The 24800-nt window shown below is 32.4% G+C and overlaps 1 protein-coding gene across 1 annotated transcript in view; it reads right to left on the bottom strand.

Moving 5' to 3' along the window:
* Positions 1-385: 385 nt before the first annotated feature.
* LOC139487735 (SCO-spondin-like) overlaps positions 386-24800 on the bottom strand; it is a 96085-nt gene continuing 71670 nt past the window's right edge. Inside the window, exons 36-52 of the mRNA XM_071272820.1 lie at positions 24417-24467; positions 18207-18314; positions 17338-17387; positions 15761-15952; positions 15135-15326; positions 13640-13831; positions 12648-12839; positions 11941-12132; positions 10670-10861; positions 8725-8916; positions 7864-8055; positions 6394-6585; positions 5520-5711; positions 4454-4651; positions 3997-4044; positions 2242-2329; positions 386-880 (exon numbers count right to left, since the gene is read on the bottom strand). Coding sequence (XP_071128921.1) covers positions 529-880; positions 2242-2329; positions 3997-4044; positions 4454-4651; positions 5520-5711; positions 6394-6585; positions 7864-8055; positions 8725-8916; positions 10670-10861; positions 11941-12132; positions 12648-12839; positions 13640-13831; positions 15135-15326; positions 15761-15952; positions 17338-17387; positions 18207-18314; positions 24417-24467 — 2815 coding nt within the window. The 3' untranslated portion in view covers positions 386-528. The remainder of the gene's footprint in view (positions 881-2241; positions 2330-3996; positions 4045-4453; positions 4652-5519; positions 5712-6393; positions 6586-7863; positions 8056-8724; positions 8917-10669; positions 10862-11940; positions 12133-12647; positions 12840-13639; positions 13832-15134; positions 15327-15760; positions 15953-17337; positions 17388-18206; positions 18315-24416; positions 24468-24800) is intronic.

Here is a 24800-nt window from a genome sequence, read left to right as displayed (position 1 = left end):
ATTATACGCGTGTCTGGCGTAAATATGAAATTTTAATCCTGGTATCAATGATGAGTTCATTTGTTAAACAAAAATGAGAATGGAAATGGGGAATGTGTCAAAGATACAACAACCCGACCGGTGGTGTGCTTCAGCTAGCCTCTGAACAAAAATGTATACTAGTTTAGTGATAATGGATGTCATACTAAACTTCGAAATATACACAAGAAACGAAAATTAAAAATCATACAAGACAAACAAAGGACAAAGGCTCCTAACTTGGGACATCGCGGTTAATCAGGTTAAAAACATGTTATACATACACTGTATATCTATATAGTAACATAACATATTTGGTACGTTAATTGTTCCATGCACATTAAAAACAGTAAGCGAGAACAAAATAGGTCATATTCTCTATGTTCCTAATGGGATCAGAAAGGTATATTATCTAGAAAATAACAGGCATATGTATATTCTTGTAGCATTTACAGCAAAATTATCAAAATATCATACCATAATGATGTACGAGTCGCGAATACAGATTATTCAAAAGTTTTTAAATGTATGAAATTCGTTTGATGCGTTCTTGGTACAACTTTCGTTCAGCGACTCTCGATTAACGTTGCCACATTTTTCATAGTGATCGCTCTCATCGACATATGTATCGTAATGGTCTTCATCGTCCCTAGCATAGTCGTAGTGTTCAGTATCAGTATTGGCACTGCAAATCAATTTATTGTCCATGTCTGTATATCGTTCCTCTTCCTCTTCCTTTTCATCTGTTATTTGTTTTTCTTCCAAATTACATGTTAATTTTGTATCTTTACAAATTACATCATCTTTACCTGGCGTCATGTAGGTAGTATTCTGGAAATTATATGTCTCTAAGGATATTGAACTGAAAAAGGAAAAGACAATTTTTCTGAATCAAATGCTTGTAAAGAGTTTTTATCTTATATCATCATTAATTATTAATTATGTTAGATCAACTTTGGAGTTTATAATAACAGTTAAGCCCCAGTCACGTTTCAAGAGATACGTTTTACTACGTTTTGAAAGCGCAGCGAAACGGGAATGTACGTAACGAAGTGTATCCTAAAGTAGTGATCCTTTGTTCAAAACTCGACCTGCCCCGTATGTTTTGAAAATTCAACAACAAACGAAGCGAAAATTGAAACGAAGTAGAAACCTAGTAAATACGTATCAAAGCTTAGCGGAACGCACCAAACCGTACTTACTACGTATCGAAACGTATCAATGCGTGGTAAAAACGTGGGTCTACACGTACTAATACGTAGCACAAACCTAGTTTTCAAAATAACGGGACATTTTTGTTCAAAACGTAGTTGAAACGTAGAATTTTAAAACGTAGTAAAACTTGACAGTGTGACGGGCTTAATGCAGGTTTCTACAATGAAAATGGCTATGCTTATAACACAACTGATCAGTTCATCTTGCCGCGGCCACAATGTAAAATCGTAGTTGTCCTTTGCGTTTTCTGTTTATAACAAGCCTTCAGCTTGAGATTCCAAGGAGATGTCATTGAAATCTTTGCTTTACATTGATATGATATCAATTTTAATCATAAATAGTTTCATAGGATTTATGAATTTGAAACAAATAACTTCTAATTATTTTTGAATCAGCTTAAATAATTGAGAGGAGTTGAAAGATTAGTTTACTGTTTCATGTGATTCTATCTGAAAGCAACATGTATATAGATATAGGAAGATGTGGTGTGAGTGCCAATGAGACAACTCTCCATACAAATAACAATTTAAAAAGTAAACCATTATAGGTTAAAGTACGGCCTTCAACACGGAGCCTTAGCTCACACCGAACAACAAGCTACAAAGGGCCCCAAAATTACTAGTGTAAAACCATTCAAACGGGAAAACCAACGGTCTAATCTATATAAACAAAACGAGAAACGAGAAACACGTATATATTACATAAACAAACGACAACTACTGTACATCAGATTCCTGACTTAGGACAGGTGCAAACATTTGCAGCGGGATTAAACGTTTTAATGGATCCAAACCTTCTCCCTTTTTCTGAAACAATAGCATAACATCACAACAAAGAAAAACATACGATAAAATATCAATTGGCAGACTTAACTCAATCAAAAAAATATACATATATATATATATACAAGCCACTCAACGCAAATCTCTATGTTGCGAATCTCGTTGTTATTTAAAAACGATATCGATTAAGTTCTCTAAAGACATTTTTAATTATGAAGCCTATTACCTCCTCCTCCTCTTCCTAACAATCACACACACAATTACAACACACAGTATCAGCAACAATGCCCCTGGTATTATACCATAGTACAGAGCTAAAATATATATTAGAAAAATCAAGCTTATTGCACAACTATGAGTAACACACGTCATTGAAACTATATCCTATTTGTCGGGTTTTCTGTTCTCTCGTACCAAATTTCATGATATTTTGTGTTGTATTTAAGGATGTGAGAATGTGTTGAACATTTGTATAATGATAAATTGTCTTATCTATAGGATTGAAAACAGACATCAATTAGTACGATATTCCCGTGCTTGCATTTCCTATCATGATTCTTTTGATAGAGGATTGTTGCTCACAAGGAAGCTATTAAATCAAGAGTTCCAAATGGTGAAGTTGAAATCATCTCTTCGTAAATTTTACGGACGCCATCACGAGATGGTTGACCGTTATTGAATAACCATTTCACAAATGATATCGGATATGTTCCTTACGTCGCTACTACAGTCCCCTTCCCTTTCATAAATATGACCTTTCGAATTAGACTATTTACCAGATTTGTTGTCTTATAAGCAACATGACGGGTGCCACATGTGGAGCAGGATCTGCTTACCCTTCCGGAGCACCTGAGATCACCCCTAGTTTTTGGTGGGGTTTGTGTTGTTTATTCTTTAGTTTTCTATGTTGTGTTATGTTTACTATTGTTTGTTTGTTTGTCTTTTTTATTTTTAGTCATGGCGTTGTCAGTTTATTGTAGATTTATGAGTTTGACTGTCCTTCTGGTATCTTTCGTCCCTCTTTTACTCTAATTTAAAAATGCAGATTACTTTTATTTAATATACATTTCTCGTTTTTTTATATAGATTAGACCGTTGGTTTTCCCGTTCGAATGGTTTTATACTAGTAATTTTCGGGGCCCATTATAACTTGCTGTTAGCTTGTTGAAGCCGTACCTTGACCTATAATGGTTTACCTTATAAATTGTTACTTGGATGGAGTGTTGTCTAATTGAAACTCATACCACATCTCCCTATTTCTATATCTATATATCTATATATAGAGATTAATACATGGCCTTTTCCATATCAGCCTGGGTATCATCCCGAGACCCCCATATCAGCCCGAGACGGAGTCGAGGTGCTGATATGGGTCGAGGGATGATACCCAGGCTGATATGGAAAAGGCCATGTATTAATCGCTTTATCATATACTTCCGACAATAGTTTTATGTAAGGCAAATAAACTAATGCAATAACTAAAACAGTCAAACATTTTATAAAGAAAATTAAAATTATGAATCAAATATACTATAGTTGTCCAACAACAGCATTATACTCCTTATATATTTATGGTAACATTTCCTATAGAGGCATTTTGAAACATTGAAAATTTGGAAGAGTTTTACGATCATTACTACTCCATGTTTGTTGTACTATAAAATGATTCATAATTGTCAATGGCATTTGTTAGCAAGTATTAAACTATCCCCACAAAAGTTCCAGTAAATTTTGACGTCGTCATAAAAAACATCTGACGTCACAATGGAAAAGTAAACAACCGATACCGGAAACACCGGAAGTAACTTGCACGAGAGGCACTGATATGGGTTTTTTGCACGAGAGGCACTTGATATGGGTTATCAGCCCGGGTGGGAAGATATGGCTTGTGCACTTCCGCCCATTACACATATGCAAAAGCTATCATATTAATGCTAAGTATATGATAAATCTATTTATTTTATACTTCTAACGATAATACCTTTCTTAAATATCTCTGATGATAGTATCTTTGGCACATCTGAAATCTCTGAAAATATTAAAGTGGAAGACTGTTTTAAAGATCCCGTTGGGTACCTAGTATAGCATTACATTTATCATAAAACGGATGTGACTACTCTGATGGGTACATAGATGCCAGTTTCAATTTAAGAGATAAATGTTATGGTTGGCATATAGATGTAAGGAAATAAGAACATGAATATTTGTGTAATTATAATTGAACTTATTACTTATTCTATCAAATTCTTATATCTGAAACACTGAATTGATTTATTTGATATGGCGGAACTAAATGGAATATGATCGTGGTCTATCAGAATATTGGTTATCAGAAAATACTGTATTTACTAAATTGTTATTGTCCAATCTTGCCTTATTGTCTTTTATTGAGAAAGTAAAGACCCAGTACTAGTTCATAAAATAACAGCATATTGTACCTATTGCTATACATTTTTGTTTGTTACAATTTCCTTTTTGTTGGTCTATGTCATCTCCCGAACAATTCTTTCCACCAAACATAGGTTCTGGATTTTTACATGTCCTGTTTCTATATCGACTATAGAATCCTCCACCACACGTGACATTACATGTATCCCATGACGACCACTCACTATAGTCTGTCCAATTGCCATCTACTGAAAAAAGTAGATAACACATTATATATTTCATATTTAAACTGAATTGATAATATTGTGAAGGTTATATTTGCAACTCTGAAAATTATTTCTTCTGTAGTCTTAAAAGAGTCGTATTTATTCCTATAACTATATTTTTTGTCGTTCTTGCTATCATGGCACATTACAGTACACTATATATGCCAAAATGATTCTTGATATTAAATGAAAACATATTTAAATGCAAATATCTTAAATAAAAGAGGGACGAAAGATACCAAAGGGACAGTCAAACTCATAAATCTAAAACAAACTGACAACGCCATGGCTAAAAATGAAAAAGACAAACAAACAACAGCACACATGACACAACATAGAAAACTAAAGAATAAACAACACGAACCCCACCAAAAAACTAGGGGTGATCTCAGATGCTCCGGAAGGGTAAGCAGATCCTGCTCCACATGTGGCACCCGTCGTGTTGCTTATGTGATAACAAATCCGGTAAATAGTCTAATTCGGTAGGTCACATACATGAAAGGGAAGGGGATTGAAGTTACGACGTAAGGAACATATCCGATATCTTTTGTGAAACGGTTATTCCATAACGGTCAACCATCTCGTGATGGCGTCCGTAAAATTTACGAAATAAATTGCTCTTGTTTCATTGAGTTCTTTATTTAGGGTATCAATGATATGTTTTATTGCTCAAAGCTAAATTTTACATGTTCACTATGGCTGTAAATTGTTGAATGGTACTCTGATATAACTCTGCTATTATCATTGTTGATGTTTTTGTACCTCGTGTGTTTCAAATTTTATCCACTTCATTTCCTCTCTTTGTTAATAAGTTTGCTATTATCTACTGATTAATAATCTGTATACTAACATGGACAATGATGAATATTACAAACTTCTTCTTCTTCGTCGGTCGTATTCCCAGTACATTCCAAACCATCAAACTTTGGCTTTGGATTTGTACATGATCTTGATCTGGTTCTGTATTTCAATCCGCTATCACATTCTCTTGAACAATTTCCCCATCGACTCCATACAGTGTATTGTGACCATCCACCGTTTACTGTATGAAAAGAACATTGACTTGTTAAACTGGTTACTATTCTGAAAACCTACTGGTTTTGAAATAACTTTATTATCTATTTTTGTTTTCACTTATTACACAAGACACAGAAGTTGTCTATTTGGTAAGTGCAAGTGCCTCTAACTGTTTATGTTTTCTTATATCTTAATAAGTACTCCAAATTAACTACGAGACTTGTAATTTTTTGTTAGAGGCATGCATGACATATGCACAACTGGCACAGGTCGTTTTAAGCATGGAAAGTAAAATTCAGCGTTAAATTGTTTTTGAAGATGTCATAATCCAAGAGAAAAATTCGGAATTTTGACCACGAAAATATAAACATTACTTTTTTGTCACTTTATGGCTGCGAACAAAGGACGGAATGATATTGACTTTGAAAATATCTTACTTAATAAAGTTGCAGTAGTGTACTGATGTTCAAATCTCGAAAATCCATTCGGAAGAGAAAAATCAATAAAGAAAAACAAAACAATGGAGGTGGTTGGGTGGGGGAGGGATAGTACAGATTCTTTTCACATTTTTTCCTAATAATACTGTCATATAAATATATTTACGCATTTAAAAAAAATGTCTTCTGCGTTAGCTCTCTCCCTCTCGCAATGTTGATATTCGGAATATTGTTAGTATAATCAAAAGTGATACTACTAGTAGTACTTACTTGGACAAAATAATGTATTACAATCAGCGGTTATGTTTTCTACTGCCATTCCAATGCATTGTTTCCCGTAATATTTTGGTACCGGATTTGAGCAGGTCCTATTCCTGATTCTGGACTTTTTACCACCACCACAAGTTACATTACATAACGACCATGGACTCCAGTTTCCATAGGACGACCAGCCGCCTTCAACTGCAAGAAAAGATCAAGTTATTAAACGTAACTTTTCTCCGTATTCTATTGATTCAGAAGCTAATTAATTGTTGACACATTGTATCTGTTTATATTTTATATGATGTTTAGAGCCCAATATTTTTTTTAAACCCTCGATGGTTTTACTCCTATATTGAAATAATTCGTAAAGTCTTTAATTTACGTATCAAATGCGAAACAACTGTTATCCCATTTATTAACTACATGTCAGATTTTACTTGACTGCTTTCGTTTATCAGGATGGTTATTGTCAACCAATAATTATGATAATATAAATAAAACCTAAACTAAACCTTCAAAAAGAAGTGAAGAAAGCAAAAAACTATACTTTCGCAGTCATAGATATTTGATTGAAAGATTACCATAGCAGTATAAGGCGAGGCAACATTTCAAAATTTTGGGGTCTATGCCCTTCATTTTTGTCATTAATCTGGCCTTTGTATCTGGTGAGTATTTTGAAGATGTAACACACGCCTGGCGTACACAAATTTAATTCTGGTATCTACTATGGGTTTATTTTATCTTTTTTATATTGACTACTGAGCAGTAAACTCAAAATGAGTTTAAAATACTTAAACAGGTAATTCATGGAACAATGTTATTAATCAGAAAATTGTTTGCCAAAAAATAGTGTTCTACAATATTTTTTAAAAACTTTGTATTTGTTTTCCTTATTATGATAGCATTTCTATCACTGAATCCATGCATTGCATATAACTTATGAAAGGAAAGAGCTTACATAAGTTGGTTTATAGATAGAAAAATCTTATTGCATGTCTCATAGTTGACAGTTTTTTCTACATTGTATTTAGGACAAAATTAAAAACAATATTTTTCCTTTGGTCTATTAAGGAGTCAACAAAGTGCATATTGCTATGTATATATCAGGTGCACACAATGGCCTACACAATTGGTCATATCATGATCTCTATAGCATTGTGTCATCGTATTAGAAATGAAATCTTTGAAACGAAATCAATATATTATGATAGTAACATGATTTAACGTATTGTGTTTCAATTGAAATTGTGCATAAATACTAAGCATACGAAGGTTAATCCTCGAGAAAACAATTTAGAAAAATGACAATATTTGTCTTTTATGCATATGGCATATACATTATTTTATATGATGAAGGTCTGACAACCTTTACAGTTTTCGAAGTTTTTTAACATTAGAATAATGTAAATTTGAATTGTTGTAAAATAACAACTAAAGAGGCAATGCATAGCTTATATAACCAATTATTGATATTACTTGGGCAATGCAATGTGTTGCATTCAGATGTTGTATGTTCCGTTTCATTTCCGGTGCACTGCTTTCCACCATGATTTGGTACAGGATTGGAACACGTTCTATTCCTTATTCTGATCTTTTCACCACCACCACACGTTAAACTACACGAGAACCAAGAACTCCAAATTTCAAATGATGACCACTCACCATCAACTTCAATGAAATAAGTATTCAAATGAAGGCGACAGTTGTTTTCCAAAGACCAAATCCCGTCAAACAATTCAGGAGAGACAAATCAACGAAATAAACATTACTTATGAATCGTATGCACCCGTGGTAGCCCGCTAGCAGGCCGTCCACGTGCGTACCCGCCGTCGAGACCCATGGTAGCCCGCCATCAGGTCGACCACGTACCTGTAACCCGTGGTAGCCCGCTATCAGGTCGACCACCTAAAGGGAACGAGGCAATGAGCGTCGACAGATAAAGCTATTCTTGCAATGCAGGATTGCTTTAAGGGGAAACGAAATAAATGTTCGATTGTCCACTGATTTTTCGGTATTTGCAGCTTTAAGCAAGATTGTTGTTATTATAAATACTCTATGCATTAAATGGTACTTTTTTAAAATTTATTTCGCCCTCTATATTTTCAGTAGATTCCGTTGTTTTCCTCATTTGTGCTGGTTAGTTACATATGACGACAGATATATAGAAATGTTATACATGTTGATAAATATCAGATGTGGTTATCTAACTGTCCATGATCAGAGAAAGGTTGTAGTAGAAAAACTTAACACTTTTTGAGAGTCACTCAGCATGCGGTTTTCACCTATTTTTTTATTATTATATCTTTATTTCCTTTAATAAAAAAAAATTGTTATTACTTGGACATTGAATAGTATTGCAGTCAGAAGTAGTATTTTCGTCGGCATATCCACTGCATTGTTTCCCTCCATAAAGTGGTATAGGATTGGAACACGTTCTATTCCTACTTCTTGTCTTTTCACCACCACCACAGCTGGAGCTGCATAACGACCAAGAACTCCAAATTCCAAAGGGTGACCACCCTCCATTAACTTCAATGAAATAAGTATGTAGATTTAGATGACAGTAGTTTCCAATGTATAATTGCGTTTTCTAGATATTTAACAGATTCAAAAGGTCTTCTGATTTGTGCTGGTCATTTATTTAGACATTTAAGAAATTTTTTACATGTTAATGAATTTTAGATGACTATTTCGTGCTATTAATTTCGACATGATGAGACAAAGGTTTTGTTTTGTGACAAAAATTAGAAAACGTTTTTAGAATCAATCAACCAGCTTATTTTACAGTCTTTTGTACTTAACTAAGTCAAGGATGGATGAAAATTATATGATTTAACAACGGGTTGGCTCTTTATGCCCAATAACAATTTCTATGATACTGGCATGGTATGGTCCGACCGTGCGCGTATGGTCGGACCATATGAGAATAATACTCGTTTGGTTATTAACGGGCCGGACCATATGAGTATTTGGACCATATAGGTATTTTTTTTTAAATTACATTATAAAAGTTTCAATAATACAAAAACTTTATCTAAAAAAAGAATAGTGGTTTATACATGACAATGTTTTATTTTTATAATTCAAATACTACGTACAAATTAAACATTGGTGCAATAGCTAGTTTTTATCGCTAATTACATTCTTGCATGTAGGCTTGAGGTGACATTTACTTCCACATGGTATCATAGATTTTTTGCATTTGCAAGTCTTGGTTGTGCACGATCCTTTTCATTTACAACTTTTGTTTGCGAGTGAAAAGCTAGCGTTTTCGTAGCTGCGTACCGTGATACCGAGGTCTTGGGCCATTCCGATATGTACTGTATACGGTGTTTTAAGGAGCTATAGATCTCAATTATCGTAACATGATTGCAACACACCATATTCACAAGACAACTTTTAAACATAAACTATGTTAGTTTCCAGTGACTTCTTGTATAGCAGTTCAGTAAGAAATTTTTGGAATTTATTTATTTAAGTCGACATATTGCCATTCTCTCGTATTAAAAAATCGGTAATGACCATCGGTAATGACTATCGGTATGAAATTTGTTTATTATAGTTTTGACAAGTAATTTAAATTAACTATGCGAAACTTCTAATTTTTATTTAGTTATTTTTTAATTGTAATATAATAATAAAATTACCTATATGATAGCGTCTTTTTAATGAACGGTAATACCATATTAAGACTTTAGAAGTATTAAAAGTAAACTGTAACAGATTGTTAATTACCCCGACCATACGCGTACGGTCGGACCATATGAGTATATATCCATATGGTCATGACCATACGCGTATGGTCCAAATACTCATATGGTCCGGAACAGCTATACTTGTTGTACGTGTTCGGTAAATAAGAAGTTGTTGATGAATCTGAAAATTTCAGAAATCCTTACAATGTAGTTCCTGAGATAAATGTGACGACAATTTCTAACTTGGGTGGCATGTATAACGATATAAATACTCGGTAGACCGGAAGTTATTGAGTGATGAATCTAAAAACACATCACACTGTTTAGCTAACTTATACAAACCCTGAAACCAAATTTCAGAAATCGTTGTTGTGTAATTCCTGAGACAAATGCGACGAAAAATATGCATAGCACGGATGGACTGATGGACGGATGGATGGACGGATGTGTGGATAATACATTTCGAATTGGAACGGCCCGATCAATTCATACACAATATAGTTATCTTTTACTGCGTGTTTGTTTATTACTTTTCATTTTATCAGTGAAAATGTTTGCATAGTCATAATAATGAAATGTGACATTACTTGGACAAGGTAACAAGTTGCAGTGAGAAGAAGTATTCTCCATGGAATTTCCGATGCACTGTTTCCCACCATATTTTGGTAATGGGTTTGAACATGTCCTGTTCCTACTTCTTGACTTTTCACCACCACCACAACCTACACTACATACCGACCAAGAACTCCAAGTTCCAAAGGGCGACCATTCACCATCAACTATAATAGAAGAAGAGAGCTATGTTTAGATAATCTTCTAATGCATAGCTATCATTAAAACACATATGACGTTAACATCTTTTTAAACTTTTTAAAAACATTTCGACAGTAGATAATTAAAAAAAAAATATAATGAGGATTAGTTTTATTTTTCTGAATCATATTCTATTTTCCGAGATTCACCTTGTAAAATTGTAGGAGAATTAAATATCTTTTCAATATGTATTTGTTGGGAACAGTTGAAGATGTGAGTTGAAAAAATGTCATTCAAACAGTTTTCATATGTGTGTTTGAAATTCAATTCCCCTTAACACAACTCTTGCCTATATAACGTTGTGTTCATGAAAGAAAGATTTAAATTAATTACTTTGACAATGATATGTATTGCAGTCAGCAGAAGTATTTTCTAGAGCATTTCCATAATCAGAATAAAAAGTTTCGATATTGTCATGTAAAAAAGAAGATGTGGTATGATTGCCAATGAGACAACTATACACAAAAGACCAAAATGACACAGACATTAACAACTATAGGTCATCGTACGGCCTTCAACAATGAACAAAGCCCATACCGCATAGTGAGCTATAAAAGGCTCCGATAAGACAATGTAAAACAATTCAAACGAGAAAACTAACGGCCTTATTTCTGTAAAAAAAATGAATCGTATGTTAAGGATCGTATGATGATTGTATATATCAAATACATAATTTCAAAATTTTAAACTCACACTAACTTAAAACTTGGTATATTGAATTGAATTATGTCTATTGTTAAAGACCAGGTTGTTCTATTTTCATGTGTTTGTTTTCTGATGTGTGGCTACTGTCATGCCCATATCCCCTCATCCCCTTTCATTCAATTATACATTATAGGCGAAATATTATTCTAAAATTCATTCAAGGCTTAATAAGACAATGAACAACGGGCGTTTAAGGCAGATGTTTGATAGTCTCTGTTTAATTATATTTTCAGTACATGTTTAAATTGTACGGCTGCTCCATAAAAGGGTATAATTTATAAACATATAATTTACAAAACATGGGATAACTAAATTATATAAAAGATATTAATCTAATTACTTGGACATGCCATGGAATTGCACAAGACTGCAGCTGTCTCGGTTGTACTTCCATTACACGTTTGTCCGCCATATTTTGGTCCTGGATTTGTACATGTCCTGGTTTTGCTTCTAGATTTGGTTCCACCACCGCATGTGACATTACATGATGACCAAGGACTCCAACTTCCAAATGAAGACCACTCGCCATCAACTGCAATAAAAAAAACTAACCTTGCAACGGCATCAAATTTATTTGAGTATTGTTTGAAACTAGAGTAATATCAGGATAACGAATTTCGATATTGTCATGTTTATGAATCAAATGATAATTGTATATCTTTAATACAAAAATTTCAAATATTAAACTTGCACTAATTTAAAACTTGGTATATTGAATTGAATTCTTTCTTTTGATAAAGACCAGGTGTTTCTATTTTCATGTGTTTATTTTCTGATGTGTGGCTACTGTTATATTTGCCTATATCCCCTCATCCCCTTTCATTCAATTATACATTAAAGGCGAAATATCATTCTAAAATACATTCAAGGCTAAATAAGACAATGAACAACGGGCGTTTAAGGCAGATGTTTGATAGTCTCTGTTTAATTACATTTTCAGTACATGTTTAAATTGTACGGCTGCTCCATAAAAGGGTATACTTTAAAAACATATAATTTACAAAACATGGGATAACTAAATTATATAAAAGATATTAATCTAATTACTTGGACATGCCATGGAATTGCACAAGACTGCAGTTGTCTCGGTTGTACTTCCATTACACGTTTGTCCGCCATATTTTGGTTCTGGATTTGTACATGTCCTATTTTTGCTTCTAGATTTTGTTCCACCACCGCATGTGACATTACATGATGACCAAGGACTCCAACTTCCGAATGAAGACCACTCGCCATCAACTGCAATAAAAAAAACTAACCTTGCAACGGCCTCAATTTTTTTGAGTATTGTTTGAAACTCTAGTAATATCAGGATAACAAATTTCGATATTGTCATGTTGAGGAATCATATGATGTTGGTATATATTAAATACATAATTTTAATATTTTAGACTCGCATTAATTTAAAACTCGGTATATTGAATTTGATAAAGACCAGGTGTTTTTATTTTCATGTGCTTATTTTCTGATGTATGGCTACTGTCATATTTGCCTAAATATCCTCATCCCCTTGCATTCAATTAAGTATTCAAGGCAAAATAGTATTCTTATAAAACCATTCAAAGATAAATATTATGCTAGAAAATAGATTCCAGGATAAATAAGACAATGAACAATTGGCGTTTAAGGCAGATGTTTGATAGTCTCTGTTTAATCAAATTGTCACTATATGTTCAAATTGTACGACTGCTCCATGAAAGGGTATAACTTGAAAACTGATAATGTATAAAATATGGAATAAATACATTAAAACTTGGTATATTGTATTGAATTCTGTCTATTGATAAAGACCAGGTGTTTCTATTTTCATGTGTTTGTTTTCTGATGTATGGCTACTGTCATATTTGCATATATCCCCTCACCCCCTTTCATTCAGTTATACATTCCAGGATAAATATTATTCTAAAAATACATTCAAGGGTAAAGAAGACGACAATGAACAATGGGCGTTTAAGGCCGATGTTTGATAGTCTCTGTTTAACTGATAATGTATAACAAAAGGGATAAATAAATGATATAAGAGATATTAATCTAATTACTTGGACATGCCATTGAATTGCACAAGACTGCAGATGTCTCGGTGGTACTTCCATTACACGATTGTCCGCCATATTTTGGTTCTGGATGTGTACATGTCCTAGTTTTGCTTTTAGATTTGGTTCCACCACCGCATTTTACACTACATGATGACCAAGGACTCCAACTTCCAAATGAAGACCACTCGCCATCAACTGCAATAAAAAAAAAACTAATCTTGCAACGGCATCAAATTTTTTTGAGTATTGTTTGAGTAACTAGAGTAATATCAGGATAACGAAGTCGATATTGTCATGTTTATGAATCAAATGATTGTATATCTTTAATACATAATTTTCAATTTTTTTGTTAACTCGCACTAATTAAGAACTTGTTATATTGTATTAAATTCTATCTATTGATAAAGACCAGGTGTTTCTATTTTCATGTGTTTGTTTTCTGATGTATGGCTACTGTCATATTTGTCTATATCCCTTCATCTCCTTTTATTCAAATACACCATCAAGGAGAGCTGTTATTCTAAAAACAGATTCAAGGCTAAAAAAGACAACTAACAATGGGTGTTTACGGCAGATGTTTGATAGTCTCTGTTCAATTAAATTTTCACTGAAGTCATTTGAAAGTTACATGTATAATCTTGCCACTTGCCTTTCTTCACACTTGTTTGTGGTCATCTGGTGATTGCTTTTATTTGACACAACGTAATGTTTCTGTCATTTAAGGATTTTGTTTTGGACGGCAGACATTTTCAAAGTCTCTGTTAAATTTGGGTCTAACAGTATAGAGTTTAATGAGAAACAATCAACTCACCTGGATATTGTGATAAGTTACATGGAAGTGATGCAGTTTCAGATAAACTACCAACACATTGACTATCGCTATATTTCGGTTCCGGGTTATAACATATCCTATTTTTTTTATCTTAGTCAAGCGGATATCAGAATAATTGATCACTTTATGGTAAAAGCATGAAACTTGGCATATTAACGAAGGATAGAAGAACATTTAATGTCTTATTTTGTGTCAAGGTTCTTTCATTTGTAATCTTTTTTTGAAACATTCAAATGCTTAAGTTATATCATAGAGTGAAGCACAGAAAATATGCTTGAAACTTAACATCAAAAAGTAAGTTCACAAAAATACCGAGTTCCGAGGAAAATTCAATATGAAAGTTTTGCACTGTACCATAAATGTTTCATCTTTCTACTTCATGAGTGATATTATTATTTTATGAAGTAAGATGATTCAGACTCTAAAAATGTCGACGGACATGTTTTTTAAGTCAATAAGTAGGAGATAAGCGACAAAAAGTAAAAGTCCAAAAACTACATAAATCAAAAATAAAATCACCATTAACACTATAAAACATGTAAAACACTCGAAGTGATGCAGTTCCTCATGGAAAGTAAGCAGATTTATCTTCACTAGTAGTAGTTATCATTATTCTCATCGGAAAAACAAAATATAGAATCTCGCTAAATAAAAATTTGCACATACTTGGACATGGATTTGCGTTGCACTGTCTATTTGTTACTGCTGTGGTGAGTCCAGGACATCGATTTCCACCATATAGTGGCCTTGGGTTTGTACAATATCTTGTTCTTGTCCTAACCTGATTACCAGTTCCACAATTCTTCGTGCATGTTGACCAACCTCTCCAACTTGACCAGGAACTCCATTTACCGTCAACTAAATATTGAATCAAGAGTCATTATTTTTTTTACATTTAGAAATTGTCATACTGTATGGACAACTATTTATTGACTACATGTTTACTTCTTTATGTGGTTTTTGTCTGTCTCCGGATTACTGTATAATTAAATGATATTATTTCCTCACCTTCTATCAATAATAGTTTTCAGATTTGAATGTGTTCCAATTGTTTGATAACAGACAATATAAAGGAACAGTGTAGATCAATGCAATTTTAAAGAATAAAGTATATATCCTAGTTTTTCTTTATTCGATTTGAGGTATAATTTGATTCAACCATACAATTACAGCCTTACTTGTGTTTCCATGCGAATAAGGTTTTTTTTTAATTTTGAAACATAACTTTGACCGAAATTTCACATTTAATTAATACAAATAAGGAATTAAAAAAAAATGTCTTTCGGTCGGACCTGGACATGGATTGGTGTTGCACTGTCTACGTTCTGTTCCAGTGGTAAGTCCATAACAATGTTGTCCGCCATTAAGTGGCCTTGGATTTGTACAAGATCTTGTTCTTGTCCTTACTTGTCCACCAGTTCCACAATTCTTCGTACATGTTGACCAACCTCTCCAACTTGACCAAGAGCTCCAATAACCATCAACTTAGTATTGAATAATAGAAGTTGTTAATGATTGGAAATTAAATATAAAACTCATAAAATCTGAGGTATACATTCAACAGATTTGTATATATAAAAACATGTGCAATATTTTATACAGTTTAATTTAGAAAATAGAGAAGAATAAGTATTTCAAGTGATACAAGTATATAGGAACGTTTACAAACTGCGGGGTGTTAAGTGGAGTGGCTTTTGTTATCATGCTGTGGTGAAGTTATTTGAGACTTTTATAAGTGTTTGCCCCTGCCAATTGTCTCAAGTTTTTACAACAAAATGATAAAAAGCAAATAAAATTTTTCAATTAAAATGGTATATCAAAGAGTCTAAATTGATAAATTGTCTGTAAGAGGGTCATTTAAAAAGACAATTATTATATGGACATTTGACATTGATTGTTAATCAGAATCAATCATTTAAGCTATCAACCGATGCACCAAATCATGATAAAATTACTGGACTTAACACTACTTACAACAATGAGGAATACGAAGACTTCACAAATACAACCCCTAGAAAATTAATCTTAGGTTTTGAGGTAACATTTAAAAACTACTTCTGATGCTACTTTGATTAATAAAGAATTGAATCATTAATTACGAATTAAAAAAATTTAAGAAATGAAGGGTCTGCGTGCTTGTTTTCAAGGTACGAGCCATTGAAAATTTTGAGGGAAATGATTATTTCTAGAGTTTTTATACCTTCTATATTGGACGGTTTTTGGTTTCTGATACTATGAAAAAAACAAGGTTTTTATAAGATTTTTAAATATTGCATTTTTAACTTTATGTATTTAAATGATGAAGAAATAAAAATGTAGGAGTTAGCTGGCACATTTTTTAATGGCAATACATGGATAAAAACAAGGGACTCTGACGATCTTGTAAAAAAATCAAAACAAAAGAAGCAAACATCCTTAAGCTTGAAAATTGTAACCTCCTTTTTTTAGTGTTACCGAGAATAAGGTGCTGAGGTAAATTAATAAGTTAGTTATCATCCTAGTATATACGTGCATAAACATGTTAATGAGTATATAGATATAGGAAGATGTGGTGTGAGTGCCAATGAGACAACTCTCCATACAAATAACAATTTAAAAAGTAAACCATTATAGGTTAAAGTACGGCCTTCAACACGGAGCCTTAGCTCACACCGAACAACAAGCTATAAAGGGCCCCCAAATTACTAGTGTAAAATCATTCAAACGGGAAAACCAACGGTCTAATCTATATAAACAGAACGAGAAACGAGAAACACGTATATATTACATAAACAAACGACAACTACTGTACATCAGATTCCTGACTTAGGACAGGTGCAAACATTTGCAGCATACACTGTTTATGTTTTGGGTCCATAAAAATTCTTACCTGATGGACATTGTCGTGTACATGTTTTATAAGTCTTGTAATAACGTCTCCTGTAAAAGAAAAAAATGAAAAAAGAGATAAGAATATTTGATATAACTGGTATTGAGATAAGTATCCTACAAAAATACCGAACTCCGAGGAAAATTCAAAAACGGAAAGTGCGTTATTGTCTTGGTACAAGCATTCAAATGTAGAGTAAATGATTACATGCTTGGTTCTTTTTTACACAATGATTCGCATAGGTAAAAAGTTCTTCGTTATCAGCCAGTGGCTTTGAAAGTATCATGTTCGTTATTTTTCTGAATCAAGGAATGGTGAACAATCTCAAAAAAAACCATCAGCATTAAATACTATAAATGCTATTCAAAAACACCCATCTGTCAGTTTTGAATTGACAGGAAGTTGATGAGCAATTGATTTGAAAACGAATTACAATGTAAAGTATAATCGAACAAAGTTGTTACCAAGTTTCAGGCAGTCTTGATTCATAGATCGTCGAGAAAATTTCTTTCATGACTATTACGCGTTCCGAATATATTACTTAGATGTATACGATATCCAGAAGTGGGCATAGTTTTTCCGTTTTAATGGTTTTACACTAGCAATTTTTTGGGGCCCTTTATAACTTGCTGTTTGTTGTGAGCCAAGGTTCCGTGTTGAAAACCGAACTATAATGGTTTACTTTTATTAATTTTTTACTTGGATGGATTGTTGTCTCATTAGCACTCATACGATATCTGCTTATCTTAATTAGGCATTACTGCTTTCTCATTTTTATAAATATTGTTTTTGACGGATTTGAAAAAAAACATTTTATTATGCTTATTCAAGAACGTAAAAACTTATGTCCATTTAATTCTACTATTTACTTTTGTCCTCGACATCTCTTCCACCCGAATGTTCCACATGCCCGACTGTAGTTATAGTATTCAGAAGACGTCTGTGAACATTTGTAAGTCTGAAATCCTACACACACACTGTTAATATAAAACATACGTAAACACAGTTTTTTAACTTAAAAAACGCAATGGCAAATACCGCACAAAGACATCATACAGACCTTGAAATATTTACAACAAGTGTGCCTTTCTATGTTGTGACTTTATATTATTATTTCAGGTAAGGGTGAAGGTCGGTTGCATGTACCTGTAAAATGGTTACATTCGTTTGCATGCTGAATTCTGATAACTGTCCGTGGTCAGGAACCTGTTTTATAGTAGTTGTCGTTTATTGGTGTGGTTTTACACTAGTCATTTTGGGAGCCCTTTTTAACTTGCTGATCGGTGTAAGCCTAGACATTGTTTTGAAGGCCATACTTTGATCTTTAGGGGTCTATTTGTACTTAATGGAGAGTTTTTTTATTGGGACTCATAAAACATCTATTTTGGTCTTAACTAAAACCACTATGATTTTTATAATTGGCAAAATGTAAATAATTTTAGGCATTTTAAAAAATATAATAAAAAGTATTGATCAAGGGGCTGTTACAGGCTCAGTAAAATTATCAGTTTTTACGAAAACTATGATTTGAAACCCCACGAAACCCCAATTTAGTGTGATAAAAAGAAACTAAACGATAAACCTGAACATGCATTTGATAAAAACATAGTTTACTTCGTTTAGATATAAGAAAAGAAGCTTACAAACGAATTGTATACTTTTTTTTAAATTTGCACATTTCATTAAAGATCTAGACCGATAGTTTACTGCTGTTTTACAATCCAAGATGGCAATCGACACCCGATCTACCATTCTGGTCTTCAACTTTGTGTACATGGGATATGCAGAGAGATAGAGATCTAGAGAAAAACAGATATTACTGGATGCAGTTTCATTATTTTGATATCAAAATATAATTATAGTATTATATGTTGTGTGATATTTTAAGCGTTGTTTGTTCTTACAAAATATCTTTGGTCAATACTTTAACACCACAATTAAATTTCAATAAAAAGCATTCCATTCTTGTTCTTGAGATGGAAAACATTTACAAAGAAAATCGTTTAAGTATTGTATTAAAACATGCAGTATCATTCAAAGTGGAGAATATACCACAAATAGGCAAAATTGAATTCGACTTTTAAAAGAAATTTTTGTTATATTTAATTTGAGAGATACCTTTTTTTGGCTCGGCAGTGTACTTCATTTTGAATTGATCGCCGTCCTTGACTGTTGATTGTTCCTTGTAAACTTATTCAGACACTTTTAAAATAATTGATTTCGGATAGAACATCTTATCTTAGTAGTAAGTATTTTAAGTGGATTGTTACACTTAACTAATAACTTTGTATTAAAAGTCGACAATTTTGGGGTACAAATAATGACATAGGAAAGACAATTATAATTATTATTATTTATTTATTTTTTAAATGAAGATTACAAAAATAATAATTCGAGATTCAAACAAAAAAGGACTTAAATTATTATGTCATACATTGAAATCTTAAATTCAATGGGGATGTCACAAAAATTATACTTTTTTTTTAGTGAAAATTTTCTAAGACTATTAATCTATTGAAACATTTTATTCTTCTACGAATGTATTAATGCACTTTCAAACGCTTTATTTGGTATGGAAAACTATCCATATCATAGGTTAAAAAACAAACGTTTTATTTTCATTTGTCCAATTGTGCGTAATTAAAATAAGTAAATTCTGCAACATGTTCTTTATATAAGTTTCCAATTTAAAAGAAGATTATGCAAACTTGACATGTCACAAAAACGGATATTGAATTTGTTCTCACAGTAGAATAAACCGAAGCTGCATACTAGATAAAATAACGCTTTTCGTTGTTTTCCGAAAATATTTCAATGTTCATGTCTTTGCCTAAAACTGAATTTATTTTTATACATTATTTACAAAGTGCATATATATATTTGTAGTAGACAAGGACGATTTTTGAATTATGTCATTACAAGTAATCCTCTTCGAGGTCAATCGGTTTAGGGAACTAGCTGTATGCCAACAGAAAACCAACCTCCCCGGCAGTTCCAGCTCCGATCCGCATACTGGTCCGCATACTACTCTACAATAATGTAAAGGAAAATAGTTCCGGAACGGAAACGATCACTCTACGGAGTTTGAACAGGAACTAACTACTGCGCAGTTAATCATTTCGTTTTAATAAACATTTGTCTGGAAAGTAGAGAGTGTCAATGTCAATTTTTTGTAATTATTTTTGTTGAATGAAATAGATGCTACATACATTTACGTATACTACTTCGTATCACTTACAGTCGGTACTGTTTTCTGAACAAGGGGAAACTAATTCATACCACTAAGCTTGGAAAATGGTAGTTATGTTAATTCGATAAATAAAAAAAAGTAAAAAGTACTGAACACAAAGAAAAACTCAAGTCAGAAAGTCATTGATAAAATCAAAAGCTCAAACACATTTAACAAATAGAGATATATTGTCTCATATGTTCTAGATTTATACAATTGACTAATTCAATACCCAGTTGTCACAAATGATGCATCAATTAAAGTTGACCATTCAAAATTTCGCAAGTAATAACACTTGGAAATTCCTTAGATATGTATAATATATGCAGGGTATCAACTATCAAAACACCATCTTTACCATCAAAAAGTAGATCTAAAGGTAAGCATAATGGTATCAAACGATAGACAAGTGTTCATGTCATGTGATCTTGCCAAAGTTGACAAAATGTTTTCATAAGACGTTGAATAAAAAAAAACCTGAAATATATAATTAGCTACACTTTTATTATTGATATTAATTTTTGACATTGATGTCTTCCTCTTTCTTTCATAGCTAAGTACTAATAATTATTCTAATTGTTCTTAGAATTTTCATGTACACATTAAGTGGGTTTTTTTTTTAGAAAACAACAGTCATGTGGTCTAATCATTATTCTGGGAATTGAAAAGTAATGATTCATAGATTATTGGAAATTGTAAAAATGAAAGGGAAGTTTGTCCTACGTCTTTATACCTATACATATATGTGAGTGGGTGATATAACTACTTCCTGAACAAGATATCAGATTACAGTCCGCTTACTAAGTAGAATGAAGCACACTTCAGACCAAATAAGTGTTTGTATAAATAAAGGCAACAGTAGTATACCACTGTTCGAAATTCATAAATCGATTGAGAAAAAAACAAATTCGGGTTACAAAGGAAAACTGATGGAAACACGTGGTATTATATCCCGCTAACATGTTTAACCCCACAACATTATGTATATATGTGCCTGTCCCAAGTCAGCAGCCTGTATTTCAGTGGATGTCGTTTGTTTATGTGTTACCTTTTTGTTTTTCGTTCTTTTTTGTACATAAATAAGGTCGTAAGTTTTCTCGTTTGAATTGGTTTACATTGTTATTTCGGGGCCTTTTATAGCGGACTATGCGGTATGGGCTTTGCTCATTCTTGAATGCCGTACGATGACCTATAGTTGTTAATTTATGTGTCATTTTGCAATCATACCACTCCTTCTTTTTTCATATGAAAATTACCGCTCATTTTATCACATTTAACACATGAAAACCGAATAGTGTAATGATGCAATAAGGATATAATATTCCAAATGAAGCGGATTAAGGCAATTGGTATTATACATAAATTCTTATAAAAGAATGAGGCTTTTGTGTAGTAAAAAGTTAATTGGTAACTTTTAAATTATTTTTTTATTACATTATTTTTAAATATTTTTTAAAGCAAAGCAACAGCGCTTTTATTTTTGTTTGTTCCTTCGTCTTGTGTCACAGTGTGAGGACTTCAACAAGGAGCAAAACGCTTTCACTTCACTGCAAGTTTAATCGGAATTGTTTGAAAGACTTAGCTACGTGACAGGCCCGTATGCATTAATCTACATAAGTTTGGATTTGTTCCAAACTGAAGGATTGTTCTACATGTCCTACGATTAATAAGTAATACGATTGGATATCTAAACTTAAGTGTTTTCATTCATACGAGACCAAAACCATTAAATTAGACTGGTTTTAAAAGAACAAATAGAAAGTAGAACAAATTAAAAACAAAATAGTTCCTACAAATAGTTGCAAATATGAAATTATGTTGGGTTTTTTTTTTTGTCTTTTCTTTTTATCTTTTTAACAACAACAAAACGTCCAAAAAGACAGTTAACTGTGAGGAGGTTACTGATATAATCGAACTAACAAAATTTGCTTTAAATAGGAAAATTTCTTCGTCTTTTGACAACTTCCACTCGTAATGAAGTCATTTATCGGGCAAGACTGTTGCAACGAGTGGAGAGGGCTTACATAGGCTATGCCTGTTGCCCTATCCAATTCAATTTATTTGAATAAAATATTGTTTAAACTAAACTAAACTGTTGCAACTATATTATTGGCATTTTTCTTTTCTTTGACTCAAATTCTCATATTTGATATATAACATACTTAAACGTATATCGCAATTACAAAAAGTTTAAACTAAACAATGAAAAATGCATAGACTCGATAACATTTATCTACATTATGCATGTATTTCTTTTCTCTAGACATCATCTTATTTATCGTCGAGATAACCGAAGACTGCCAATGGTCATATAATACAAATTAACATAAAATAACAGGAAGCGAACACGTTCAACTGTATTTGTATTGATCTGCTTGATATCTTATTTTTGGTTAAAACACTTTATCTTTAAGTCAGTTTTGCATTAACGAAAAACAAAAACGTCAAAAAAGACAGTTAGCTGTAAGGAGGTTACTAATATAATCGAACTCAGAATTTGCTTTAAATAGGACATTTCTTCGTCTTTAGACAACTTGTTTCGTTTTTTTCGTTGAAAAAAAATCATTTGAAAACGTCTTTTATTACTTATTGATTTTAACCATGACGTCATTAACGTGCCATAATACTATAATTTGGTGAAAATTCATTTCCAATTGCAAAATATAACAACATCCTCACAAGAACATATATTTCTTTAAAATCAATAGCTGTATCTACTTTCACTCGTAATGAAGTCATATATCGGGCAAGACTGTTGCAACGAGTACAACATAGGCTATGCCAGTTGCCCAATTCAATGTATTTGAATAAAATATTGTTTAAACTAAACTAAACTGTCACAACTATATTATTGGCATTATTCATTCAAGCCCAATTTAAGTACTATTTTAAAAAGCTAAATCACAAAAATATTGAACTCTGAGGAAAATTCAAAACAGAAAGTCCCTAAACCAATAGCAAAATCAAAAGCTCAAACGCACCAAAAGAATGGATAATAACTGTCAAATTCGTTACTTGGGACAGGCATTTTTGGTTGTAAACAATGCTGGATTAGACCTGGTTATATAGCTATCTAAATCTCTCACATGTATGACAGTTGCACCAAATTCAATTATATTGACAACGATGTGTAAACGGCAAAGCAAACAAACATAAACGGTTAAAGTGTCCAAAAATAGTGGTACAGTAGTCAACATTGTGTTATAATCTTAAAATCACTATAAAACAAACAAATATGTAACAAAGAGGCACAAAAAGCGTATGGAAAAACACATTTGCAAAAATGAAAGACTAGAATACAAAACATTACAATAGCATAATAATTCAATGACCGGATGAATGCGTAAAGACCCATATTATGTGTATTTAAGAAACAAAAGAAAAGGCAAATAGGCAAAGCACATTGGTTTTAAAAGATAGACAAGAATACAAAAATTATCATATTATTTATTATTTAGAGCATACAATACAGTTACTGGGAAGATTTATATCTTTCAGATTGATTCATCCTGTAAGTGTATCCATGGCCAGACCATTTAAAAATAATGCTTGATTATATGTGAAGATTATTTGTTCTAATTTTTATGTCCAAATCACCGATTATTTTTTTAAATAAGATCAGTAAACAGCAAAATTCCGCAGCAACAGTTTTAAGAAAAAATTAATTTATATACTAGGTAGGTTATGAAAATTTATATACAGTTAATTTTAAGACCATTTTTCACAGATTTGACACGCATTATATTTACTACAGCTTAACCTTAAGTCAATGTACGTGTTAGCCTTTTATATAGATATTGAAACAGTAATGCAACACTAAAACTTTCGGAGACTAACATTAGTAACTTACCTATTTACAATTGTAACAGTCGGTAAAGTAATAAAAACCAGAATATCTAATCTCATTTTAAGTTTGTTATTTCAGAGGCACAAGTTAAAAGTTACTGTTAAGAGTATAAGGAACATGTGGCATTTATCTTACCTCTTATAAATTTCTATGCATATGATTGATCGAAAGCGTCCACGTTCAAACCGTGTATATTCCATATTAGGTTAGTAGGGGGCGGGACTTATTTCAATACACGGTGGAGTTTTGGCACTATTTGATTATTTAAATATATTGAAAGTTCTGATTAATATTGTTATATCAAGGTTGTTGGTATTAAACTGCTATTGTTAACATTATTGTTTTGTGCAGGCCAATGGAAGAAAGTTCTTAAAATAGAACACTTGA

This window comes from Mytilus edulis, chromosome 1, assembly GCF_963676685.1.
Source record: "Mytilus edulis chromosome 1, xbMytEdul2.2, whole genome shotgun sequence".
Classification (NCBI taxonomy): domain Eukaryota; kingdom Metazoa; phylum Mollusca; class Bivalvia; order Mytilida; family Mytilidae; genus Mytilus; species Mytilus edulis.
Note: the sequence above shows the minus strand (reverse complement) of the source record. Positions and strands in the feature narration are given on the sequence as shown.